The sequence below is a fragment of the Esox lucius genome, chromosome 17, assembly GCF_011004845.1.
Source record: "Esox lucius isolate fEsoLuc1 chromosome 17, fEsoLuc1.pri, whole genome shotgun sequence".
NCBI lineage: Eukaryota > Metazoa > Chordata > Actinopteri > Esociformes > Esocidae > Esox > Esox lucius.
Window position 1 is genome coordinate 24,329,428 of NC_047585.1, and position 20,835 is coordinate 24,350,262.

Consider the following 20,835-nt stretch of genomic DNA (forward strand, 5'->3'; position numbering starts at 1 on the left):
ACATATCTTCTTGTCCCCAGGACTGCATGAGAATCAACTGTACATACTGGAGAGGAGGGATGTTTTCGGGGGCGGGGGATCGTGCAGCAACATCAAATAGCTGACAACTTCCCTATTTGCATTTTTTAGAGAATGGGGTGGTATTTCTCCTGAATGCAATACCCTCAGTATCCCTCAGTGTTTGCCAAGTTACGAGAGCCATAGGAGATGATTCAGTTCTGTTATACTGAACGGTGGATTTAACATAGAAATCAGAGTACTCAATAAAACTAACGTCGTAGAAGTCTATGAACAAGAAACCTCATGGAACACCATGAAAACACACCTCATAAAATGGGTTATGAGATATCTGCCATCTGATTGGTTCAAATGGGGATTGAAATCACTCACAGTACTAGTATGTTACATAAAAATATCAATATGCCAACTACGAGCAACTTGACCCAAACAAAAAACATGGCAGACAATGTATCTTGCCTCAAATGCTAACTAGTAATAACACCAAGCACATTATTTATATTATCAATTAGCCCATTTGCTTAGTCATTTGTTTCCGGTCCAATAAGGTTTCACACTGCCCAAGTTCTAGAGGACCACATTTTGACCATCAAAACCATGTGGTCGGAAATGTCTTTCACTCATACCCCGATGGATGGATATCATAGAACCTCAGCGATGTTCCATTGTAAGCAACCAAGTACCAAGAATTCTATCAAGGTCATCACAAAGTTCTCTTTTTCCTCCCTAGAGATGTGTCTTTAATGCAATATATTGCACACTTTCATGTACTGTTGTTGATGGGATTTTCTGACATAGGACTGATCCACTGTTTGCTGAAATCCCCTCTCTCAATTTATCGCTAAAAACTTTGAACACTTCAACTTGAGGACTTTCAGCAACATTTCAGAGATGTGCTCTCAATCAATCAATCAATCAAATTTATTTATAAAGCCTTTTTTAAATCAGCAGTTGTCGCAAAGTGGTTTTATAAAACACCCAGCCTGAAACCCCAAGGAGCAAGCAACAACATGTAGAAGCACAGTGGCTAGGAAAAACTCCCTAAGAGGGGCTGAAATTTAGGAAAGCAACATAGAGAGGAACCAGGCTCGGAGGGGGGACCTGTCCTCTTCTGGCTGTGCCGCGTGAACATTTTAAGTGTACAAGTTGTAAGGTAATTTCGACGATTGCTCTACCAATACCATAGTATATTGCAAATTCTATCCACAATCCACAGTTTTTTGGATACTTTCTTATTTGTGGGTTAGATTGGATTCTCACTTTAAATTATATGTGCAAGGTGCATTAGGAAGCAGTGCAAGAACATCTCATTCAAGCGGACCAGGACGCAGTTATTTGGTGAATTCTCTCCTCCCCAAGCAAAGCAGTCTAATGGGGTAAACGCTCCAGGTTTGGATTCAACCGGATTAAATAAGATAGGTGTGTAAGCAACCTAACTTTTCCTCCTCTCCATTACCACTGTCGCTGAGGTTGACTCTGCGTTTGCAACGTGGGTTACCTCCAACTGGTTAGCGCGCTGTACATAAACCACGGACATGGAATTAACAAAACTGGCTTCTTCATATCAACATGTTCAACAACTTCACCAAGTGACCAATGCCTTTAGCTAGCTAGCCAAGTGTGTATGTATGGTAAGGTTATGTTATTACTACAGCAGACTAATGGGACAATGTATTCTGGGGCGTAGAAACATGGCAACAGTCATAACCACACTCCTGCAACCAAAAATACTACAAATAATTATGAGAAATTTGTATTTTCATAAATAAAATATTGTCATCCATTTTCTAAGTACATTCGTACTTCGTCCTAGTGCCTCGTGCCTGATCAGAGGTGTGATGTCATTTCCTGGCAAGGTGTCTGCTGCGTGTTGGTGCTTATTATTAGATCGCCATGAAAACAAATCATATAGGTTTTAGTGATAAGAGGAGCTACACACGCACACAGACATGAAAAAAATACTCAGTGGTTAATTTAGCAGAAATCATGAATTATAAAGAAAACGTCTCAGTTATTTCAGTCACCAATTAAAACACATTTTCAACATGTGAGTATGGCAAGGAAAGTAGGATAATATGGAGGTACCTACTGTACCTGCTTTTAATATTCTGAAATCAATTTGAATCGTCATTTCCCCAGGTACTAATGACCTTCTCACTGCCTGACCTTTTCCACAAATGGATTCTGTCAGTTGAGGCAAGCAACGACCAGCATAGCTACTAGAATCTGCTGGCAATGAATTAAAACTGTAACAGTATTCCATCATTTCTATTGACAGTGTGGTTCAGAGGCCACAGCTATGGACTGGCAACCAAGCCTCACCCGTACAACTGTACTTGTACTGTACTGTTTACTGCTTAACAGGTCCAAGGGCAGAGGGACTTAGTACCAAGAATGCGAGATGAATCATCTACATGCCAAAGTCTTCGTCAAACAATGCTGAAACATCAAGTGTGTGAGTCAGTAGGTATTTAATATGACTATTTAAAACGTCCTCAAATACAAGGGATGATGATTGAGAGGGAGGGAAACAGACTTCACTTCTCCCTAACCTAGCTCAGTCTTTCCATTCGGGGAACATATCATTAGCCTGCCTCTGAACTCAGTTTTTCGGAAGTTACTAATCTAACTTCTCTAAGCAGTTACACAGCATATACCTCTGGAGTCGTACATCTGTGGACTAACACATGATTGTCTAGGACTGGATAGTCGGTGGTATGATTACCGGATATGATTACAATAATTATAAAAACTTTTACACTGCAAATTGACCACAAATAAGATGGGGAAAAAATTAAGATATTGGGTCTGAATTTAAGAATCTCCGGAACTTGAATGTTTTTGCGTCTCATTGTCACTGGCAAAAATGTGTCGCTTTTCCCTCCGATCAAAATTGTGAAGGAAGATCCCAATACTTTTTTCTACTCTGGGATAGAATCAAATTCTTTAGAAAGGAGAGCGCACATGCAAAAGAGGAGAAAAAGGCAAGGGGAGGAAGAAAGACGAGAGGCTCTATAATCTTTTGCTCTCACAACAAACAATTAGCTCCCTTTTCTTTCTTTGAGGTCGGGCAAAAAATTTGGAAGGGGGAGAAAAAGGAGAAGCAACGAAAAGCTATGCTCTTTTATGGCTCTTGTCATATGGATGAAGGCGCGGCGCGTCCATGAGAGCGCACGCTCACCTTCAACAACAGGGCGTCCACTGGGCCTCCCGGCCCTTTCAGTCCAGAGAGACAGACTCCTCAGGGGGCCATTAGAGCATGAATAGAGGCCTGACAGCCCTGTGCAGCACCGCGGGGCATCCATAAACGCTGACATATTGACTCCACAGGCCTCTGCTCTGCACTCTCCGCCTGAGTGTGAAACCGTGAAGGGCTTGAAGGGTGGGATTCTTCTTTTTTACACACATTCTGCTAGTTAAACTTGGGACATTACTAACATGATTGTATTATTTTTCAAAAAGGCCATGTTATTTCCTTGGTGAAAATACTGTTGTGAAACAAACTATTACATTCATACTTTTAAGGAAACTTAACATGACCCTTTTGTAAACTGTTGTTATTAGCACTGCAGCAAATTCAACCAGAAAAAAGCATACATCTTCACTCCACCGGGATAACCAAAAACTTTAAAAAATGAAAGCTGCAAGCAGCGTTTCCGTGTTTCAGCAGGGTACCCACTCTGCTGAAACCTGTTATGTGGCAAATGTCCACACATTAGCTTGTTCTCTGCTCCTTAGCCTCCTCCAGAACTGTTTTTCCGATTCCAATAAAACTTTGTATGTAGTTTAGAAAATACCAAAATGTGTCTTTATAGTGCCTCTGTGAGGTGAATCTGAACGTTGTAGCACGCGTCATGTTGTCTTGCCATTGTTTTGAACATGTTCACCAGGTTTTATTAAAGCCCTAAAATACAAGCCTGATTTGTGGGCATTTATGTGTTTGACACCAACCATAAAAATTAATTTGTCAGTAATGGCCAGGTTTTTTCATGTAGTTTCATGAGTTGTTAAAACCTTGTCCACATGTGCTAAATGTGGTGCATGCAGAGTAGGTGTTTTGGTATTTTTAAGAACACACACACATATGTGTAGGTAGACCTACGTACAAAAATTATACAACTCGTCACACCCACTCAGGGAAGTGAGATTTTGAACATTTTGGAGAACATCGCTTTTTATAGAGCCACTATTGGACCAATTGCCCTGGCATTGCATGAGATGATTTAAACCAGCACCATTTACAACTCTGCCAAGATTCATCTTTCAAATCAATAGGTTTCCAGGAACCCTACTAATATCAAATGAATAAGCTTAATATTCTGTGCGATGTTTAGGACAGTGTTCACAACAATTACGATAGAAATAATGAGTTTAATAACTAGTAACAACTGAAAGCTGCATGACTATGGTGCCAGGAGTTAAAAGCACATTACCCAAGCAGTGTCCCTCTCTCACCTTATGGATTTTAGCTTCACACTGCTCATGTCCAAAGTCATTAACTGGGCTAGGATCCCTTCTAATTGAGGTCATAGTGAAAGTAATGAAATTAAGAAGGAGTGCAGAGCAAGTGGAGCCCAAGGGTCCCTGCCAACTGGCACTGGAAATAGAGCCCCCGTCCCCCAACAAAGATTCCTGAACCTACCCAGGAAATCAAACAGTAACTCAGGGCTATGAGTGGGGGTCTCTGGGAGGAACAAATCATTTTCCCAACAAAGCCAAGGAGAGATTACTTTACACAGAATAAGAATGCACAGCGGACAGTTTTTCAGGCCCCAGGGAAGTTTCCTAATTTTCTGGGCAATGCCAAACCGTAAACATTTTTCATTGAGCAGAAGTTTTTATGGTGCAGAGGATGGCTGAAAGAGTAGGGATAGAGTCTGAGAAGTGTCACATCTTTGATCACATTAAAATCAATGATATAGTAAAAAATAAAATCACCAAATCTAATATCCATAAATTATAAACACAGAAATTCTGTGGAATGCTGAAAGAGATACACACTTTTAAAACATGTTGATCCTCTTGTTTTAGGGATATACCAGAAACATCAATCTGACAATTAAATCCTAACGGTCCCAGGGGGGTAACCACTGTACTAATGATGCCTCCATTAGCTCACACATGGGACCTAGCAACCTCTAGACCTAATTAGGAGAGCTAAACAAATCATGATACTAGACATGATTGTGACACAGATTTACTGAGCAAAAAACAATGACTGTACTGTCAAGTAAATTGATCATATAAGAAATCGTTGGAGGTTTCTTAAACTTAGATTACATAAAGTACATTCAAACAAAACACTTTAGTGTTTCCAAATTGTCACTTAGGATCCAAAAAGGTATTGAATATTTCCCATTTGGAGGGTTGGAAAGGAACATCAGTAAGTTGTCACAGTGCTTGATATTAACATATCAGATCTGTGCTCCATATTGTGGCCTTGCAATGTAACGGAAAAGCAAAGCTTTTTGAAATGAGAGTACATATTCCCCAAGGAGAGAATGACAGAGGATGCAGAAATAAGCCCATTAGTTGAAAACGGAGGAGCAAGCTTTATTTGAAGTTGTTCTTTTGCAGGCTGGAACGGCAACTCCACCCCACCGTTTCAACTCCTTCCATAATATTTTAACTGGGTGGAAAAAACACAATTCTGATTTGTAACACCTATGGGAATATGTTTATTGTCTTTGCGTGTGTTATAAAAATAGGAAAACTCCACATGCACAATTAAAACAAATGAAGATTGCAGTTGCAAGGCAGATTAGGAGCAGAAAATGGGAAATGTTCTGGTTCTAAGTAGCATAGGCTAATGGCGATTTTTAAACTAGCAGACCATGGTCAATGTCTCTCATTCATCACTAAGAGCTGGGCACACTGCTCTAAACGTAACTGCTGTTGCACATTATGGGGGCTATTCCTGTATTGTAATAAAATTAGCCAGAAATGCTTGTTGTCTTTTCTAATGTCACTCCATGGTGACCAGGAGATGGGCCTAATGCAACACACTGTCCTGATCTGCGCCAGCTGTCCAACACGGACCACTCTGGCAGCCAAGACAAATCGGAAAGAAACAAAGTTTGAAATAAATTCTGAGGAACTGAACAGCTCATCCATTATACCATTTACTGAGGACACAAAAAGGAAGCCAGATAGCCTGCTGTACTGTATTCATTCATGTAATATGCATTCATCATTACTCTAGCCACTCTCTCGATTCCACTGTTTGTCAAAATAACAATGGCTTAATCACCCAGAAAATATCTATTTGGTGCGAATGGTTCCAGTTATTACACTGTCCGCCTTCATATCGGTTTGGATTAAAGGCATGGGATTCATGTGATCGGCATCACATGTTTGTGCTTCGTAGCACCAAGCATTTATTCTAGGAATAGACTACACAATAGAAACCAAATCCAAACAAACCGAGACTGCAAAATTGTAAGTGAGGAACAAAAGCAACATTTCTTTATCTGAGTGAGAAAAAACATCCATGGACTAGAAATTAATCAATTAATTGGCACATTATAAATGTTTTGAGAGGTGGTTCCTTACAGAAAATGCATGTTTTTATATTATTGAATGTGACATTTCATATCATCTATTGTATTGTCACCTTAAGACGATGTATGTTTTACATTCAACAATTTGCTTGAATCTGAAGCTAAAGAACAGCTCTACTGTATCAAGGGCTTTGAGTGGGAATGTTCAGAGCTGCTGGTTTTAATGTGGCAGTCCCATAATACATGCTGGCATATAAAACACAGCTCTGGAAACACAAAGGAACATTAGAGAGACAGGTGTTCTGTCTAATAGGATCATAAATACTAAACAGCACTCTCCTTTATCTGATAGAAGCTTTCAAATGGCTCAAGTCGAAGATGACAATGCATGCTAAGGGTTTGGCTCGTGATCTGTGAGGCCTGCATAGACATGCTACGAAAACAGAAACACAATGACCGTTTACAGATTCACTGGGAATTAATGTAATGAAATGCACATGGTTTACTTACGACACTATCCATCTGCACCGAGCTGATATTACACCTGGCTTAACAGCATGAAGAATTCCAGTACATTAGAAACCTTACATAGAAACATGACATTATTTGAAATGAAGTCATGAAAAGACATGTACGAAATTTGATCCAACAATTAAACGTGTACGTCCCTGAAACCGTCTGTGATTTCTCAACCTGACCATTACCTGGTATGCATAGGGCAGTGTTACTAGACCTATATAAGACCTCCTCAGAGGCTACTCCCCTTTAGTTAGGACCTCTCAAAACCCTGAATGCTGAGGATTAGTTTATTGCTAGCCAACACTATGATGGCTGTTTCATGACAACAAACCACATTGTCTCAGGAACTAATTGGGTGGGTTAATGTATGCTTGTTTATTGCTGCATATAGCAAGGGCTTAGCCAATGTTGCATTCATGGCAAGTTCCCAAATAGATTTTGTTCAGGGGCTGTTTGTGTTGACTTACCATCCCCATAGGAACAATGAGTGACACCCAACAAACATCAAAACTGCTGGATCCTCCTCAGAGTTGTGCAGTAGACACAAATGTATTCTCATTTTCAAGGGCCCTGGAAGAGGGTATCAAGGGGATCTCTCAAGTCCAGAAATTACATGAGATTTTTGTCTCATCCAAACACAAATACTAGGTTTTCTACTTCTCAACCTTTCCAACTAATCTCCACAACTGAGGAGAACCCTTGTCCATTCAGGTGGCGTGGCCTAGAATCAGCTGTGAGTGAGAAATAAATGGGCTTTAAAAAACATTGCTTTTCTTGTCAAGACAGATACCCACTCAAGAGCAGCAACAGCCCAAATGTCAACTCATTCCCTTTCCAATCCTTCTTGTGTGTTTAAAGCGACACCTCTGTCTAATGAGAGAAAAGGGCTGTGGTCCCCTGAGGACCAGTGGTCCTGTCATCACTGAATGCTGCTTTCCTCTGGACAGCTCAGTGATTGTCCACTATCAACGTTAATACCCTCCAACCAGGATTCATTACAGCTTTAAATCTATGAATGAACTATCCACAAGCTGGAGTAAACCAACCATTAACAAAGCCCCAGCCAGGTCTCCAAGGACTCCAAACTAAATTGGATTGCCAATATGAACCAAACCACAGACGTTTGAGAAGTTAAGAGAAACAATAGAAGCAGAGAGAAATACTCCATAGCCCATCATGACTCCACTTGGTAAACCAACATAGTATTGATCGTCTAGTTTTTTGTTTGTTTAGAACAGCCTCATCCCTGCTAATAGCTGTCTGAGAGTGTAATCTCTCCCTTGTCCTCCCCCTATCCTCTCCTCCCCTTTATGTTGTCTCCTTTCATTGGGCCTCACATAGTTGGGGTTCAGTGTGGCGCTAGGGCTAGGGTACTGGGCACTGGATTGGGGTGCGATTGTGTTGCTAATGTTGACACCTGCCAGATCGGGCCAGGGCTGTTTGGGGCCCTGCGTTCTACGAGCTGGATTCTCCCCCTCTTTAGCCAGATTAAGTATGGGTCGCTGGGGTCACAAATCACAGGCCTCCCTCTGATGTTGTGAGGCAGAGCCAGAGACTAACTTGGCTAAAGAGAAGGGCAGCCCAGAAAAGGACAGTGAATGAGAGGTTATAAGACAGAGAAGGATAGAAAGTGACACATCTTTCTCTAATAAAAAAGGTAGGAGAATGTCTTCTGATGTATACGACAACGCTATTCAGCTATTTCTCCAAAATATCAAAGAAAATCAGTGCATCCTGTTTTATAAAGGAAAAACACAGACAGAACCATACAGATTTCTTACAGACATTAACAGTGTTCCAGACTGCGGACTAAAGATTGCTTTTCACAAGAGTAAAAAACTAAAGGAAAGAATTATGTAATAACAATAAAATAACAAAACTAACCACGGAAAATAATTTTTAACTTTTTCATCTGAGTTAAAACTGTTAGCTGATGTTTTTTGCTCCAGTAGAAAAAACAAATAAGAATGGGTGTAAAAAAAAGATATATACTTTTCACTGTTTTACTGGTACTCTTGCAATTTCCTTACAAAACTGACTTGGGTATGGAAAACGCATTGTTGTCTTTCCCTAGGAAGACAATCTCAAATGTATAATATTAAGCTGAATGAATTTGAAGAATGTTCAATCGTCTGGATGTTATGTTTGTAGTAAAACTCAAAGTGTGGACAGTGAAAAGCACCTTTCCCATGATAGTCAGTGGTGATCCAAATACCACCCCCCCACCCCCCCACTCCTCTGCAGATGTATATTAATGTAGAAAAGGAGAGACCTGAGCATTAGCAGAAGAACACCATCCTTTTAAACTGCTGCTGTCCAGCCTGATCGTGTCAGTTTGAAGGCCCCATTCAAAAGTATTCATGCATCTGCCTTTGAGGCACAATAGCAGCTAGTTTATAAACTGTCTGCCTGGGCGCCTAAAGGCTTTAGTTCTTATTGTTTTCAGCCGCTTAATAAACTTTTTGGAGGAGTTCATCAACTCGTCTGAATAGCCTATGCAGTCTCAAGACAGAAAATAACAGAAGGTTCTTTTCTCCTCCCTCTTCTTTCTCTCTTCCTTTTCTAATGGCCATTTGTCTGACAATGGAAAGACTAGGCTGTCAGACATCAGAAGGGGTTTACAAGAAAAAAGGTATTCAATTAAAAGAAATGCTTTCAGAAAGAGAATGGAGACAATTGAATTTTCTCTTCTTCTAAACCAGAGAGGATCATTCAAGATCCAAAATCTTGTGCTGGAAATCACCAAAAATGAGACAAGACAAGACAAGCACAAAAACATGCAGATTATTACTTTAAACATTTTTAAAGGACCATTTTGCAAACACAAAAAATAAAAAAAATCTATGAAGCAAATATAAGGATCATTGTATGTTTTACAGCATAATGTCAGATGGTTCCTGATTATGAAAGAGGTTCAAATGCCAACATAAATTGTAGTTCTTGATCCAGTATTTCTTTTAGAGTAGAGTGTACAACCCATGGTAAAACATAGGTAAACGTCAGTTGGAGTAATAACGACTACTTTTTAAAATCTCAAAATCACCTGATATCAACTACATATTTGTTTTGATGTTATAAAAGATAGTTGGAGCAAATTAAGATGCCTACAGGCCCTGTTTACTTCCACTGATTTTCAACTGGAGGTGGCTAAATTTGTGGGTGTTTGTAATGGCTGTTAAACAATACTGAACCATTGATTACAGTTACAGTTTCTGTTGGCGTAGAGTACTTTCAGAATGAAGAACCATCTAACATCAAGTTCAAAATAAGTTAAATTCTCCTTTAACATGTTTTCTGAATATTTTTTGGGTCTAAGATCTCTATGATATCAGTTAGGCAGGCAGCAGAAATCATGCGGAATAGGGACGCAATAAAACGTAATATTGGCTGTAAGCCATTAATCCACTGTTATACCTTTTAAACTGTGTGAAAAAATTAGGCAAACTTTAAAGACTTTAATAGATGTCTATTCTAATTAATTTCATACCTAATTAGAACGCACCGTGACTCAATGCGCGGGCTGCCCTGTTTAGCCCGCTGGATGGCCATAGTCTAATTGACGCAGTGGAAAACGTTTGAAGAAAAAAAGACCCTCCGTCGAGCAGTCCAATTCGAAGCGCCCTCATGCTCATCCCCCTCTAGGTCTCCTTAAAAAAGCTCGAAAGCGCATTGGCTGCATCGCTTTGACCAACCGCCTACTGTTTTACCACCGATGCAGTTGACCGTTTAAAGGTGCTAATTAGATCTGACAAGTTCAACGAGTTAGTTTCAGAAAAGGAAAAGCTGGTCAATTTATGATTTCCGAGTCAGACTCACAGGGGACCCGTACGCCTGTCAGGCTCAGCCTCCAACTAATGAAGCGTTTAGTTTAATTCTATGCACGCAATACTGTTATTTATTTCAACAATGAATGATCATAATAACAATAACATTATTAACTTACAAATATAAATCATTTAAAACTACATAATAAGCCTACTGTAGTTTATGCAATGCACATTAAGGCAGACAGAAACGAGTTTTTACTCAATTGTAATTTTTTGCGTGAAACAGATTCACATTCAAATTTGTGTGCACCTGATAAATAGATTGGTGCATAATGCAGGAGAATTATGTAGTGAGTTCCTGGTGAATTAATGTACATGTAGACGACAGTCTTGAACAACTGTCTTAACCATCCCACACTGTCATTTACATTATCATTTTCTCATAATTTGCCTTAAAAAGTAGCCAAATTGATATCCGTGTTAGGGCTACATCGATGCTGCATATCGACCTATGTGGATGCAGATCCAAAACATTTTTTATTATCAACATGAAATATCTAACCCACATAGGATGCATTATACTTGCTCAGTATACTTATAGGTCGACTGAAAACTGAAAACAGCAAAAACTTCGTTGGAGACTAGGTTAGTTATTGCAGAAGTTGTATGAAAGAAGAGATCTAAACCAGCGGCGCACAAATTAAAACAGTATATATATATATATATATATATATATATATATATATATATATATATATATATATATATATATATATATATATATATATATATATATATATATAAAACGCCATAACATCGATTATTGATTGTTATTCTCCTCTAAGAAAATTGTATAGCGGAGTAGGCTTATTCATATGTTCTGTTAAAGACTACCTCCATGCCTACTGCATGGAGCGCACTTGTTGAATGCTCAACCGATGCAGGAAAGGCAATATGCACGGAAATGCAATTCAAACATGCAAAAATGCAATATTAATAAAATAAAATCCTTATACGGTGGAAAAAGTATATCGACAAGCATTCCCATGAAGACGTGACTTGACTCAGTGTCTCCAGAACCCTCACCATTACACATCGCACAACAACTCACGTGTCTGAGGACATTATCTCCAACGCCCGTGCACGTCTGCTTACGTGTGCGCGAGCGAACGAGCGCACACCAGCAAGTGGTAAGCCCAGGGCGTAGGCAATAAGAGTTCACAGACAGCCCATATAACTCTGAGTATTGCAAAACTACTACTATATTTTCTCATAGAAGGCGTACATAGGGTCACCAAAAGTTTTTGTGAAAATCTACTAAAAAAGAAAGGCAGGAATGATAGGGACATCCTGCACACTATTGCTATAAGCCGCGGGCTTGAGGGCAATAGCCTACTTCCTTCATAATTTGTGCCGTATGGGTTTGGTCAAAAAATATGTTCTGCAACCCCCATACACTCTAAATACTGTGGTGCTAAAAAAAAAGCCGCAAAAGTATCGAGCACATTAAAGACATTTGAAATGAGTTGTCCATATTCAAAATATAAATAGTCACCCGCACTACCTGTTTGATGATCAACTACAACTACGAAGAAGACAACGAAAACGTTCGTAGATTAACCTAAGGGAAGATACATCTTAATTTACCTATAAACCTATATCGTACAGTGGGCCAGTATTTTTCAAGAATAAACTTGTTAACCTTGGAATTCTATATCGCACCCAGTAACAATGTATAGGCCTAATCGTAACTATAAATGAAAAGGGAAATTGAATCCTTAAGTTATTAAGCAGGAAAGGATTATGAACTCGTCTTTATAAATGAGGTAGAAATCCCCATGTCTTCTTCTGTACACTTCTCAATATCCCCTAAGTAGCTGGAGAGGGAAGATTGTCCCTTTTGGAGAATCCCACAAGAGATCGAAAAACCATTCTCCTAAGTAGGCTAGTGTGCACATGATAGGACGTGTCCCACGTGGCAAACAGTGCTATAATTAATAGACCAGCAGGCTTGCAAGCACTCTGTTAGTATGCAATTTAATGAAGAAAAATACTGCCACAATATTGCTTTTTAAAAGCATGTGGATCAAGATAGCTGTCATCACCAACGCAAATGTATGTATTTCTTTGCTCTCTATTGTTTTCTATTTTTAACAAGAAGGCGGAAATGCAATATCCTAAGTATTAGGAAAAATGCGGGATCCCCTCAGGTTCACAGGTCGCACAAAACAGTGCAAAGATCTTTAATTGTGCGTCAACGCTACTCTGGAGGAAAGAATAAATCCAGCCCTAATCATTTACATGCTGACTGTATAAATTGCCATCTAGCTCAATCGCTTAACGAGTAGCCAAATTACCATCGGTTGACGTGTAATTTAGAAATCATAAACGGGTTCTCTAGAAGCTCTTCCATTCAACCACTGCTGGTGTTGTAAGTTTCACGCGAGAATACAATACAATCCATGTAACATATAAATCACCCATGTGTTCAGATATAAACACGACGTGTGAAAATATTGTTCCTTTATCACAGTAGCGGGTAACGAATAAAGGGGCCCATACCGTTAATTGTATAAAAGCTTGTAAACCATGACCCTTGCTAAATATTGTTCACTGTCGAAGAAATCGGCTTCGGTGCAAACGATTTAGCATAAATTAGAAACGATTGTGTTTTAGAAAGCGCGGATTATATATTAGCCGACATATAATGTTAGAATTATGTTATATCCACCTTGCGTTAAATTATATATAGGCTACATTTCGAAAAATATGCAAGCGTTTTGAGTCTAAAAATTAACACAATTTACCCTAAATATTTCTCTCAAAATATATTTTTTAACAAATCTATTAGGTTGACTATAATAGATTATTTTGAATTTTGACTGGCCGTTCCCATGAATTAGCATTGCACACTCACAATAGTGTAATAAATGATTGCAGGCTACATTATTTGACATTATTTGGTGACCTATTTTCTTTGGTAGTGTATTAAAAAGTTATTTGAAATTGTTTTAAATAACTTGCTTTCTAAGTTGCATTATTATGGTGATGATTGTGATAGAATTGATTAGTTGTAGGCCTATAGTATCATCAGTACTATAAAAATCTATTGTTGTTGTCAATAAAATCGTCATCGATATTAGTTGTTGAAGGTTTTCAGCTTTTGCCCTCTGTTAGAAATCCACCAATGTAAATTTCAGTGAAATGTGGCGAGAGCGGGCTGCGGGGAAAGGGAAGGTTAATCCGAGTTTAATGCAGTGAAGCACAGCGCAGGGTCTTGGCTATGATGGGTGTGTTATCTCTGCCCAACATTTGGGTCTCCCTCAATTTCAACCCAGCCAAATAGCTGGGAGAAAGTGCACATGGAGTTACTCTCAATGCCTGAGGATTTTTTTTTATTAATAGCTAAATAACTTCCCCATACTTTCACTAAATCTCTCCCACACACACTATTCCAGATGGATTTGTTTGAAGTGGTCTCTCGCTTCATTCCCCTGTCCTTCTCATTGAGCACGGCTTTAGACCTTGATATATAGCTACATTAGGCCTATATTTTGGTACACAGAGATGTGTGCGCGTGCTCGCGTGTTTAGAACAAACTCATTCAAAATCTTTCTTTATTTTGGTTGGTATACATTTGAACTTGTTTGCTTGTTGTTCGTTTCGAAACAATATCTTCATTGTTACCTAATGACGTGATTCTTTTCTGACCCTTCATATAAAATACCCTTGCCCCTTATCGGTGCCCATGGTCATTTAATTGAATATCAACAGAGAAAACGAGCCGGGAGCCTCGGTTTGCCTGACACTACATGCAGTGGATCTCCAATGCTCTCTCTCTCTCTCTCTCTCTCTCTCTCTCACTCTCTCTCTCTCTGATTATCCCTTCCCAACGCCGAGAAAGCCCGTCTGGCCTCTGTTTGATTAGATTGAGAACCTCAGGTAATCCGACGATTTGCTGAAGTGTCCATTGCGGGCACCTTGCCAAGTCATGCAAGTTACAGAGGACAGTTTGTTGGTTTAGTAATTGCAGACGGTATTTTTTTTAATGGATGGATTCATTCTTTCCCTGGCGGTCTGACCAGTCATGCACTAACAATACCCTCCCCAGTATTGATAACATGCTCATGTGACGTTTTGTGGAAACCCTTACCCCTTTGGTCTCCAAATAAAACTTATCAGGGTTATCACACCACCTCACCATCACTTTCTTGAGGATGGCAGGTGGATGCTCTTTATATCTATTAGTAGGAAAGGATGAACATTCTTATCAAAATGATACATTAAAAGATAAATATAGGGTTGCGCATGAAATATTATAAGCCTAGGGCAATTTCTACCTCTTCACACCATGGTAATCTATGTTCATTAAACTAACACTGTTTCACCTTAGCCTATTGCAACTTGCCTTAATTTAAACCATGCAAACAGTTGACTTGTTATATTACATCTGATTGCACAGAAAATACATTTGGGATGTAACGCAAAAATTTAGGCTATAAATACACAAATAACTAAACAAACATCTGAATACATTTAATACATCTCAATAGCTCTGAAGTAAACCAGAAACCTCATGAATTTTTGCCCAGGGCGAGCCACTGTGAGCCCCGCTCAGAGATGAAAGTAAAAAGAAATAAAAGGCTCAAATTAATCTGCTTTAAAACCCTTCAACATAACGTTTGTGCTTCAAACTCTGAAAGTGAGGGGCTGATTGGGGATAAATACATTTCGTACCATGCCTGCAAGCTATTACACCCCAGTCGAACACAGCCGCCGATTCAACAGACACTGTTTCCATTACTTGCTCTAATAAGTCTTAACGTTATTAAATGCCATCCGGATGGTAAACTGCATAAGGACGAGGAGGACTCTTTTTAAGAATTAAAAAGCATATTTGGTGATCTGAGTTAACCACAGGGACAGATCAGACGTGTACATAAGCGGTGTCCAGCATTTTAATGTGACACTCCTCCAAGTGAATTAATGTCTCAGTCAGAAGGCAGGGAATGTCTTTTTCTATTCGTTTGTTGAGCATAAAACAGAATCATACAGGGAAAAAATATATAGTCTGATAGCAATTAAGTTAAAATTGCAGTTACTGCGAATGCAACATTTCTTTGAAATTAGAAACGTAAATGTTGTTGGCTCTAATGATTATTTCTACCTGAAGTGTAATTAAACTAATAATATGTTTCACAATGAATGGTAAGTATGTAAGATAAAATCATATACATAGTAGAAACACAATGTTCAGACCAATAAATGGATAAACATACACAAGTAATTAAAAAGCAACCGTTCTATGTTGTCAAATGCGTATGGGATACTTTCCTCAAATCGACTATTCGGTAATTTTACAAAACTATCTACCAGCGGGGTGTAATGAATAATTCATTTCCCTTTATATCTAACCTTTCCCTTTGTCCGAACTTTTTTCTGTTTCTCTTGGCGAGTTTTAGAATGAGAATGGACCGGACCATTACCATTTTAGCTGCCCTGCTTTTTTTCGGATTTGCCTTTGTCCCGGGAATCTTTACTTAAGAAAAGCGTCAATGGAGAAAGGTTTTGCGAATGAAGTTCATCTTCAAGTTCGAAGAGGTTTGGCAGTGTCTTTTATACGGAGAACGCTTTTTGTGAACTCTTATCTAAACTCTATTGAAGGATGTTTGATCATGAAGGGCGACCTTTGTCTCTTTCCGGACAAGTTTGTATAATAACTGATTTTCTCTAACCCACTATATTCAATGACAGTGAGCGAATTGGCGAGCGGTACAATAGCACAAACTAGGGCTAAATGAAAAATATTTTTCATATAGCCAAGACTTATACATAATTATAAATTAACAATATTCTGGGGTTATCATATAACTATAGCCCTATATGTAACATTATATGAGGCCTACATACTATTTAGATATTAAATAGACGTTTTATGTTATGTTAAGCTAGGCATTTTAAACAACTTGTTTCACAAACGCTTGTTCAACTATCCTAAATGTGTACATTGCTCATGATTGCCATATGTATTACAGGGCTGCAGAGAAGTTGCCCTGGTCTAGTTTAACTGACAAGTGGTGATGTAGTGCCAGACTAAACTGCCATTGATTGTCAAATGGGTCAACTGTCAGTTGTCGTTTAGGGGGGGATCGTTAAAAGACCGCGAGAGGAATTTGTTACACAAATTAATTTTCTGGAGCTAAATACCTTCCGTCAGGGCTCACATAAATAATTGAGTAATTGAGTAACGAATGGCTGGGACATCAAAGCTGGAATGAATGCACCAATCTGCGAGAGGATCTTCCGATTTACGGTAAATGTGTAAGAATTTCCCAAGAGATAGGCTATAGGGCCTAGGAAAAAACCCATTTAAATCAATTGTTGGCCTAATTGAAAATAGAAGATAATGTAAAAAAAAAAAAAAAAAACACTGCGGTAGCTTCACCTCAAAATAACAATGATTATAATAAGTATTAGTTTTCCATACAATAGGAATAGAGCGTATATAATGTAATATAAATAATGATACCACTGCTATTACTAGCAATCATAATAACAATAATAATTGTAATAATAAAAACAGGCTAATCATTGCTATTGCAATAATCATAAACCGAATATTGTCGTGGAAGTGTTTCTAGGCTATTATGCTACCAGTAATGCTTTATTATGCTATACCAGCACAAATAAAACAAATGACACCGATTTACTCGCAATTTCTAACAACAACAACAACAACGAGAAAAGTTTGCATTTGTTGGCCTACCTTTATCGCCCAGAATGCCATCGATGCTATGCTTTGTTTTCTTTTCCCCGTCTTCGTCCTTCTTATCACAATCGTCGTCATCATCTTTCTTACCGAAACGGGCCCTGAGAACTCGGCTGATGGAGCTCACTGTGAGAAAAAGAAATATGCTTTGGATCACACTGTCCTACATCAGGCTACTTTTGTCTAAATTAATTGTGTATTCATTTGTATCTAATATGCGGATGTTGAGTCAAGGAGTAGCGTATTATTACATACAAACTGATGTAATTTAACTGAAAATCACACACAACAACTATATGCCTGTATCAGGCTATGGAAGGGGTGGTGTTCATCCCCTTACAGTAAACACCATAAGAATGAAATGTTGCTTACCAGAAGCCTCACCTGAAGGAACAGTGCTTCTGTCGCACACCCCGTCCTTCAGCAGCTTGTCCCGGATCTCCCAACTAAACATCCCGGGGTTTTCTCGCTTGTACTCCTCAATCCGCTTCTCCACGTCCGGAGTTGCTACCTGCTGTGGGTTTGAAAAAAATGCACCGTAGAGACAAGGAGCGGAAAGTCAAAACAACTTTTAAATCAGACAAAATAACATGATCTTATAATGTCCTAAACGACGCAAACGCAAACCGCAACGCATCATAGCCTATATACATTTATTTCCTTGAGATGGAGTTTGACATGTAGGCGCGGGTTTTTACATGTCAAACGAATAAGGCCTATAGACAAAACTCTACTTCCTGTGAGTAGGCCTTATCAGTTTGACACTGTTTTTAGGTGTATCTTACAAGGCCATAATACAGGCAATACAATCAGACACAAACTTTTTGTTTTGACACAAAACTTGTTTTAATGTTAAACATTTTGCATCATTCTCAAAGGCGTGGGTAAAATGCACGTAACAAGATACTTCGAAAATTATTATAAAGATGATGTTAATAAAGAAGAGAAACGTTTAATCAATAGCCACATTTTATGTAGAAACGAGTGATGCACTCACCCTGGGTTTGCTGCCTCCTATAGCCCCGGGGCGAATCGAACCGGTCTCCTGGTACCGACAGAGGATTTTGGAGACACAACCGTGGGAAACTCGTAGCTGTCGCGAGATTACACAGGGTCGGATGCCGTGATGGGCCATCTCTACTATCTTGTGTCGGATATGATTTGGCAGCGGCCTCCCATTGATGAACACTCCACCGAGCTGGTTCACCCGACCTTGGCCCAGGGGGGTTGATACTGTTCCACAATAAACATATTCAGGTCCTGATGATATTGTAATTGTTAAAGTTTAATGCGCAAGAGATCAAGTTAGACAACAATGCAACAAAGAGAGCAAAGCGAAAATAGGATACGGGTATACAATAGGCCATGTTAATTTGAAATTAGGTTGGTGCTAAATTGGCCTATTTTGAATTTGTTGTTATCTCAAGGGGATATATTTCATGAACTCAAAAATATTGATAATGATGGAAAAATAATTATCATCATCACAGCCGTGATGTGTTGAATAGCAGTATAGACTCACGGTTAGATAGGCCTGCTATACTAAAATATAAAACGCATTCCAAAAACATATCCCACACCTTATTCATTCCCAAACCCTGCCAAATATATTTCCAGTCAGCCTGGCTGGCAGAATGTATTATTCGAGCCATATAGAGCACTTAAGTATCCAATTTCGCATTCAAGAGGCACTAAAGAGTGTGGCACTTTCCACCTTGATTATTCCTAGTCATGATGTACAAATATTGATGTGATCCTTTGAGCCATCTCTTTGCTGTGTATTTTATTTCCATTTGAAGAAGCATGATACTTCAACAAATCCGGGAGCTTCAGCAACTTGCAAGCTACGTGATTTTATGCATTTTCGTTAAAAGCTCTTGAGCACGAACACGCTGTGACTGAGACTGACCCCCATAAATACATGCAAAAGTACGAATTGGTATTTTTCCGCGCATATGCTAATACTGAATTTTTTAACTTGCACAGTTCATAATTCGACTTATAAAATTACATGTCACTATTGGTTAAGTAACTTCTAAATTGCCTTAAAAGTTCAATCAATCAGGAGAGTAGGCCCATACGTATTTCAAAATCAGGAGAAAATCGTTTTTATATACTCCTAAAATCAACATTTAGACCCGTCAAGCGATGTTAGATTGTTGGAATTTAATACACAACTATTTTAAATTCACTATATAGTAGCCTGGGTATAGTAGCCAGTAGACATACAAATGCAAAACTCTGAATTGTCTACAATTTCATAAAGATGAACTACATCATGTCTCCGACGTCTCTTGACAAAGAAATTAAAAAGATGCCGTACCTTCCAGAGGGAATCCGGTGCGGGGATAATTCTGGCCTGGCGCAGGGCGCATCATTCGAGGCACTGTTCCTGGTAAAGTAGCCATTCTAGCTACTGAAGAAACACGGAGTGGGCACTGGTACCAAATTCTTACTAGCGCAAATTCCAGAAAATAAAATGTAGATCTATGCCGATAAGCGTCTTCTCTCAAAAGAATAAAAAGGAATGTATAAAATCGTAGTCCCAGACAGCAACTCGTGAATACTAAGACCCTTCCAAAGGAAAAAAGTGATGTTCGTCACCTGCTTGGTGAGTAGCTGGGGTAAAAGAAGACCCCTTTGGTAAAAGGGTTTGTGCTGTGTAAAGGGAGGGGGTGCACCTTGAACTCAAATGTGTAACTGGGCAACGGTTATTTAATTCTTTTCCTTGATATACTTTGTAATCAGCTAGTTTTGAAAACGTATGCTTGCTGGTTGAAAGTAGGCTAGTATAAGTGACCAACTTTGGTGTACGTTGTAGGAGGAGACAGTGGAGCGCACCGATAGGCTCGATTGCCTTTCTTTTATTCATGATGTGGAGAGTGGGTATAGCCACGGACCTGTGGACCAATCAGACAACCGCATCCGACGTAAAGCACACATTCCGTTTTGAATTCATTACATCACTCCCTCCACTTTACAAAACTAAGAAACAAAACCAAACAAATGTGTTGTTAATCCAGCGGCCTATACCTGGATACAAAAAATAAAAAAACGACTAATTTGGTCTGTCCACGCAACTGATTGTGATGATGTGTGAATGTATATTGTGTACATTAAGATTAACAAATACATGTATGTATACGTGTGTATGTTTATATATAGTATATTTTACAGGCTGCGTGCGGGTATTTGTGTGTCCTACTAACTACGTCCGAAGTTAGAGGAAAATTCGGCATACAACCTGAGAAATAATCTAATC

General features: G+C 39.0%; 1 protein-coding gene across 8 annotated transcripts in view; it reads right to left on the reverse strand.

The window, feature by feature from the left end:
- pax7a (paired box 7a) overlaps positions 1 to 20,362 on the reverse strand; it is a 55,832-nt gene extending 35,470 nt beyond the window's left edge. For 2 of the 8 annotated variants that reach the window (XM_010881682.5, XM_010881680.5), the window contains exons 1-4: positions 19,897 to 20,361; positions 18,571 to 18,806; positions 17,946 to 18,087; positions 17,571 to 17,699 (exon numbers count right to left, since the gene is read on the reverse strand). In XM_010881682.5, coding sequence (XP_010879984.1) covers positions 17,571 to 17,699; positions 17,946 to 18,087; positions 18,571 to 18,806; positions 19,897 to 19,981 — 592 coding nt within the window. In that variant the 5' untranslated portion in view covers positions 19,982 to 20,361. Of the gene's footprint in view, positions 1 to 17,570; positions 17,700 to 17,945; positions 18,088 to 18,570; positions 18,834 to 19,896 lie in introns of all 8 variants that reach the window. The other 6 variants (XM_010881678.5, XM_010881676.5, XM_010881684.5 and 3 more) reach the window with 5 other exon arrangements.
- Between the last annotated feature and the right edge of the window lie 473 nt (positions 20,363 to 20,835).